Source organism: Ceratotherium simum, chromosome 14 (assembly GCF_057802395.1).
Source record: "Ceratotherium simum simum isolate JZ-2026a chromosome 14, ASM5780239v1, whole genome shotgun sequence".
NCBI classification, from domain to species: domain Eukaryota; kingdom Metazoa; phylum Chordata; class Mammalia; order Perissodactyla; family Rhinocerotidae; genus Ceratotherium; species Ceratotherium simum.
The window spans coordinates 64,600,474-64,607,517 of record NC_141913.1 but is presented as its reverse complement, the minus strand read 5'-3'; the positions used below and the strand labels follow the sequence as shown (position 1 = coordinate 64,607,517).

Genomic DNA, 7,044 nt, shown 5'->3' with positions numbered 1-7,044 from the left:
CCGCCAGCAGCGGAGCGCATGCACTTAACCGCTAAGCCATGGGGCCGGCCCTATACTTTAATTTCTAATTTCTTTTTTTTTTTTTTTTTTTAAAGATTTTATTTATTTATTTTTCCCCCAAAGCCCCAGTACATAGTTGTCTGTCATAGCTGCACATCCTTCTAGTTGCTGTATGTGGGACGCGGCCTCAGCATGGCTGGAGGAGTGGTGCCTCAGTGCGCACCCGGGATCCGAACCCGGGCCGCTGGCAGCGGAGCGCACGCACTTAACCGCTAAGCCACGGGGCCGGCCCGATTTCTAATTTCTTAAAAATCTTGGATTTTAAACAGTGTTCTGTGTTACTGAAGACTCAAATCTGGTTTTACTTCAATTCAAATATCCACTTTAGTTTCTGCTGAAATTTTAATTAGAGCTAAGATGCTTTGAGATTTTTCACATAATCAAATGGAGATATCATGATTTTAAACGACCAAGAATACTGAATTTAAATGATACAATTTTAAAACTTTGGATTAAAAAAGATACACACCACTGTTGGGTTCTCACTGTTCCTTTCTTGGAAGCATTTGGCCTTTGGTCAGACTTCTCACCCTAATGAAACTGCAGAGAATTCATGGATAACAGTGCTCATTATGGCATTATGTATAATAGCAAGAAAGTGGGAAATAATCTCAATGTCCAAGGGAATGGTTAAATTATTACAGCCATATGGTAGAATATTAGTCAGCCATAAAAAAGTACATGAAATTTTCACATGGGAAAAAAAGTTTATGATATGAAAGAGAACAGGATACCAGATTATAAACAATACAATCAACTATATACAAAATTGTATACATAGAAACAAATGTTGACTGGTTAATTCTAGATTGTAGGATTATGGGTGATTTTGACTTTTGTATGAAGAATATGATTTACTTTATATGCAGGAATAATGTTATTTTTTACAATGAGAGCCTATAACTGACCCCTTTTACGAGGTCCTTGCTCTACTTTACTTTGGCCTGGAGAGAGGTGAATTGGACAGTTATTTAAAAACGTCTCTATATTTAAGCCTTCGTGTGCTGTCTGGGCCCCTCTTGTAACGACCTCTCTGGGTGGAGTGTGCGGTGACCTAGGAAGTAAACCCTGAGCCCCTGGATCACCCGTTTTCCTGGTTTTCATTTGGTTTGATCTGGTTTGGAGAACATTGCTATCAGCATCTGTTTGGATTGGACAGATTAAAATGAGTCTTTCCGGAACGATGTGACTGGAAATGTTGAGTTGGAATGCAGTTATTTACAAAGCAACTGCTGTCAGAAAACTGCTTATGATTTTGTTTAAAAGATCTATGTAGAACTTAATTCAGGAAAAATTAATTTGACCTAATATAGTTTATGCTTTTCTTCCATGATTTACAAGTATTAGGTGTGCATTGAAAAACGTTCTGCCAGTTTACAACCATCTTTGTTAAGTGGTTAATCACCTTCCGAATTACATTCTGATTGCATTGCCTTTGTTCTTTTAATCTTTTATTTTACTAAAATGAATTTTTAAATTAAATACAAAAAATTAGAACTCATGTTATGCAGATTTTTACTCAAAAAGTACAGTTTTGGGGCTGGCCTGGTGGCGTAGTGGTTAATTTTGTGCCCTCCACTTCAGCAGCCCGGGGTTCGCAGGTTCGGATCCCGGGCATGGACCTATGCGCTGCTCATCAAGCCATGCTGTGGCTGCGTCCCACATAGAAAAAAGAGGAAGATTGGCAACAGATGTTAGCTTAGGGCCAATCTTCCTCACCAAAAAAAAAAAAGTATAGTTTTCATTTTATCACATTTTCTGGTCTGCTGTCTTCAGGTCTGTAAGAAAAAAATTTGAAAGAGGTAATGGTTGATTTATGTACCAGTTAATGTACAGTGAAATAAACTGGAATCCAAAAACTTTTCAATAAAAGTACCTTAATTTCCTGTAATTGCTAAAACATTTTTATGTAGGAAAAATTCAGTATGTAGAAAAACATGAGTGATTTTCATTTTAGTCAGATGGAGTCAACATGGATTCACAAGTCAAGGTGAAGGAACAGCAGCTGCTCTTCAGACAGCCGGATGACTGGCTCCTGGTCATCGTCCCAGTCCCGGGACTGACCCTCGCTAGTGTGCGGGAGACCCGACTCCTTCAACACGTGGGGGGCCTGATAGAGGGCCAGATCCATCAGAGAGCAGTACTCTTTAGCATGTGGGGTCTGGGACTCTCCTGCTCACCCCTCTCCACAACAGGAACACAAGTTTAGGGGGGTTGCAGAATCCCTTGAAATCCATGGCATGAGCCCCATGTTAAGACCCCTGACCTAGCGCAGCCAACAAGCACAGATTTATCCAGATTTAAACTTAGTTAGGTCTTTCTTTTAATTTAAAAGTCATTAACAGCTTTTGAACAAACGAGATAATCTGCCCTTCTCTCATGCTGCTTTAAGTAACGGCTACATGTGCATCAAAAAAGTGAAATTTTGACACCCACCTAGCCATTTAACTTGATGCCTAATATTTAGTGGGTTTTGACCAAATTTAAAACAGCCAGCTGGAGTCTGGGTGATGACAGGAAGGGACCAAGTCACTGGCCCCCACCCCACGCCTGGCAGTGTGCCACGCTTGGGGGATGGGCAGGAACTGCCACGTGGCCCCTGCCCTCAGGCCCTGGCTTATCACCAGATCAGCCCTCAGAGCATGGACGCCTCGGGAGGACTGAGGCTCCAGGCAGGGGAAGCTGTATTTTTCACCCTCTGGACAGAGTTTTAGCGTGCCACCTCAGTGCTCTGCAGCCCGTGGGTAACAGGACACAGGTTCCCATTATCTCTTTTACCAGAATACCAGACATAGATATTTATGTCCCTGATAGGTGAACTAGCTCTGACCTAGCAAGATAAGTGTGGGTAATCTGCCAGCTGACCCAGGATAACAACTGTCAGAGAAATGGGAAAGGAAAGAAGAAAGAGGCATCTAATTGTTCCGTTAAAATATGCTCATAATCAGAATATTATATCAGGAAAATACACATAAGCATCTTAATAAAATAAAGTTGTGTGTCTCCGTCTATGTCCCATGGACAGAAATCCAGCCTGAGACCTGAAGCTAAGTATTTATTTGCATCTTCAAGATTAAGTGCAAAATTCCCCTGGAAAAGAAGTGTTTGCATTGTGGGGTCTGGGTGGGGTCCTCAGCCACCACTCATGAAACGGGTTGAAGGCTTAATGTGCATGTGTCTTCTTTAAATGGTTACACGAATATATTGTCTCAACAGAAACTACTGGCTATAACCCCTACTCCCTAATTCATCGTGACTTGTGTTTTGATTGAAGACTAATTTGAGGGGTGGGGGTGAAATCCAATTATTAAATAATAGAATTTTTCATTTAAAATGTGCACTTTTTAAGGAATTATGAAAAACAGTGATTCAGTTCTATTTAGAAAAGAGCATTTATAAATGTGTTTTCTTATTCCTGAAGGTTTTTCCTGTAGTACAGAGACAGTAATTCCCATAGTGAACAGTATAGGATTGTATTTTTTAGATGAAAGCAATCAAAAGATATGCAAAAGGCGAACATATTTAGTTTCCGAATAATGTCCTTACCATTTGTCCTTTAATAGAATTTTCAATCCCGGCTTGCACCATTAAGTCATTTACATTCTTCTGTAAGTCCTCAAGGCGATTTCCCATTTCTTCCAGTGTGATGTTAAGGAGAATTGCACATGAGGTCAGGGCGCCTAGACAGAAAACCCTCGAAGACCCGGCTTCAAGTTGCACGTACTTGTCACAGGGACGTATAAAGACGCCCCAGCAGTGCAACTTTCAAAATGAGGGCATGTCCTAATACCTTAAGGTCAGTGCACGTTAGCCGCTTTTCCAAGGTTTTTGTAGTGTGTCTTTAACCTTAAAAGGTTAAAACTGTGAGCTCGGTTCTGAAAACCTGGCTCCCCTGCAGGGACACGGGTTCGGGGATATGAGTTTGTCTGGTATGTTTAACTATGTTTTCACCAAACTCTAATGAGTATGTAAATAAATGGAAATTAACTTGGTTTAAAACCAACTTTTCTGCAGTTTAATTTTACCATGTTTAAGAATCTTTTTTTCCCTGTGGGAACCCATCCACAGAATCCAAAGTTGCTAGTAAATGGTTCCATATGCAAATACTTTGCACACAGTTTTTAGGGAATGAATTTAGTTGTGTAAAGAGAGCTCAGGTTGGGTAAGTCTTCAGGCAGAGGTTACCCTTCTCTGAAGATTTGCTCAACCTGCAAACACATTCTGTTCCAAGTCGGCTTGAATTCATGTCTTAACAGAACAGTGAGCTGCTGGAGTTACCAAGAAAACAAAGGCAGAGAGAGCCACAGTGGCACCCCGTGTTGGAGACCTTCCCTGTGACTCTGCAGGTTTCTGATCGCTTGGCAGAGGATAAAGGTTGTTGAGCAGACTATCCAGACTCCTTCAGGGCTTGATGGAAAAGCCCTGTGGGGTAGTGTTGTACATTTTGTCCCTCGGTTTTATCCTTGCCATACCAAACGCCCTGTCCTGCTGGTCAGGCAGGTAGTTATCACCCAGGAGTGGAAGTGAGCACATCAGGTGCCATGTAAAGGTACAGATGCAGACACCAGGAAATCCCAGGTCAGACAACAAAATGGTATTCCACGATGAGGTAACAGCCCAGAAGCGTTACACTGTTTGTTATAAGACGGGAAAGGATATTTCTGAGGTTTAGTGTTGCAATCAGAGCTTGAATATGTTCTTGAAGTTCCTGAAATAGATTTTCTGCCTGAAAAAGTGAACCATAAGACAACTGAACATAACACTTACTCTTGACGGAGGGCATGTTGAGCATGGTGGGATAGAACTATCCACACGTGTAGTTGGGTGATTTCTGACCAGGTGCTGAGGCCTTTCCATTCAAAGGGTAAGGCAAATCTTTTCTACAAACAGTGCTGGAACAGTGAGATCACCAAAGGCATAGCTAAATAAACAAGCAGGCCTAACCCTACCTCATCCCATACACAGAAGTGCACCTAAATGGAAGCGCCAAAACTGTCAGATGTCCGGAAGATAAAGCAGGAGAAAGTCTTGGTGACCTGGGGTTCCTCAAGGAGTTCCTCAGTAGAGCTAAAGCAGCCATGCAGAGCACACGCGCGTGGGCACCGCCTCCCTGACACTCTGGGTCTTTATTAGCGGGGACTGGGACTGCGGAAACTGTGTACCGTATGGAAATATCCCTGTTGTGACCGACAGCGGGCACATGTAGTCTACGACTGAGATCTCAGACCACTACGTGTGGTGCCCTCCTGCAGCCGGGCCGTCCGCCTCCCTCGGGAGAGCGGGCTCCGTCTAGAGCCTGCGATCCTCCGGGAAGCACGGCCTCCATCACAGCTCCCCCTTCGCGGTCAGGGTTCTCATGTAATAAATTCTTTTCGACAAGACAAACTGATCACCCTTTAAGCGCTGCTTCCCGGTCACCAGTCGTCCTGTCGGCGCTGGAACCCCTTGGGGAAAGGGAAGCAGGCCAGGTTTGCTGCGGGGGTGGGGAGCGGGGTGGGATGTCCTCTGTTCCCTCGGCGGGAGCGGCCCAGCCCCCACGTCCAGACCCTCAGTCCCCGGACCTGGGAGGACGCACGATCCGGGAGGGGGCGCGGGGGTCCCCACTCACCGCGTCCCGCAGCGCGCCCCCGCTGGGGGCTTCCGGTCCCCGCGCGTCCATGTACCCCAGGGCGTCGGGTGGGCCAGGTGAGTCCAGGTGGGCCCAGGGGGCCCGGCGGCTCTGGTGGTCAGCGCCGCCTCGCTCCGCCTGGTCCCGGCAGCGATGGGCGCGGCGGGGCTGCTTCAGCGCCGGGTCCGCAGAGGGGAGGACGCGAACCTCGATGCGCCTGACGCGGGGCGCTGGACCGCGGCCGGACAGCTCAGCGCCCAGAAGGGAATTCCTGCGCCGGCGCGGCTGTCTGCTCGGGACGCAGAACGCTACCCAGCAGGTCCTGGGAGGAGACAAGGGGAGGTGCCAGGTGAGGGCGGCCGCTCCGTCCCCCATGGTCATTGTCCCTGGGGCGGCAGCTGGGACCCTCTGCGGGGATAAGGCCACCCGCTGGCTTTCGCAGGTTGCCCTGCACAGCGCTGGTTTGCTTTGCTTCCATTGCATCAGAGATGAAAGGTAGGCAGAGAGGGACTACGATCTCTTTATTATTATTAATTATTATTATTATGGTAAAACATAGACAATGTAAAATTTACCATCTTAACGGTCTTGAAGTGTGCAGTGCAGCAGCGTTAAGTAGGTTCACATGGTGCAGCCATCACACCTTCCACCCGCAGAGCTCCTTCATCTTCCCAAACTGAAGCTCCGCCCCATTAAACAGCAACCCCACGCCCTCCCCCAGCCCCTGTGCCCACCCTGCCCCTTTCTGTCTTATGTTCCACCAGTTTTTATACGATGTTGTCACTTCTCTAATGGGGGATCATGGGGTGATCTGGCTGCTGCCCACACAGCCCAAATGCATACCTCGGACCCGGCCCTGTGATCACCCGTCGGGAGACGTTGTCCTCTCTCTCGGAATCTGCCATTTCTACGGTCAACTTTAAAATTAAGAGTGGCTGTGTTCTGGGACCAATTTCCAACACAGCCAACATTCACACCTGGATTCCGCTTTTATTGGAGATCTGGAAGAAGGACCTCACAACCCTTCCCTTCTGCCAAGTGGACTGTGGCTCCTGGGTCACCTCATGGGTCATCCCCCAAGACCTTGTTTTAGCAAGTACCTGTTTTGTGTATGTGTCTGTACCCCTCTGGACAGGAAGCTCTGTGGGGCAGGGCTGTGTCTGTCTATGATGGCCCTAAAGTCCCAGGGGCCTGGGGAGCAACAACATGTGGACGTCCAAGTTGCTGAATTTTTTCATGAAACATGGCCATGTATGCAAGACGCCCTGCGTGGTTAGTCACCTGGAGAATGCAACTCAAAACCACAGCGAGCTCCCACTTCACACCCACTGCGATGGCCAGAATCAAAGCAGACAGTAACAAGTGTTGGCAAGGAT

At 46.5% G+C, this 7,044-nt stretch overlaps 1 protein-coding gene across 1 annotated transcript; it reads right to left on the bottom strand.

Moving 5' to 3' along the window:
• Nucleotides 1–321: 321 nt before the first annotated feature.
• HSBP1L1 (heat shock factor binding protein 1 like 1) lies at nucleotides 322–5,804 on the bottom strand. The gene is made up of 4 exons (XM_004422684.3): nucleotides 5,669–5,804; nucleotides 4,720–4,786; nucleotides 3,607–3,701; nucleotides 322–1,838 (listed from the first exon to the last, which is right to left on the bottom strand). Exons 1-4 carry the CDS (start codon nucleotides 5,717–5,719, stop codon nucleotides 1,833–1,835), a joined length of 219 nt encoding a protein of 72 aa, XP_004422741.2. The 5' UTR covers nucleotides 5,720–5,804; the 3' UTR covers nucleotides 322–1,832.
• Nucleotides 5,805–7,044: the final 1,240 nt, after the last annotated feature.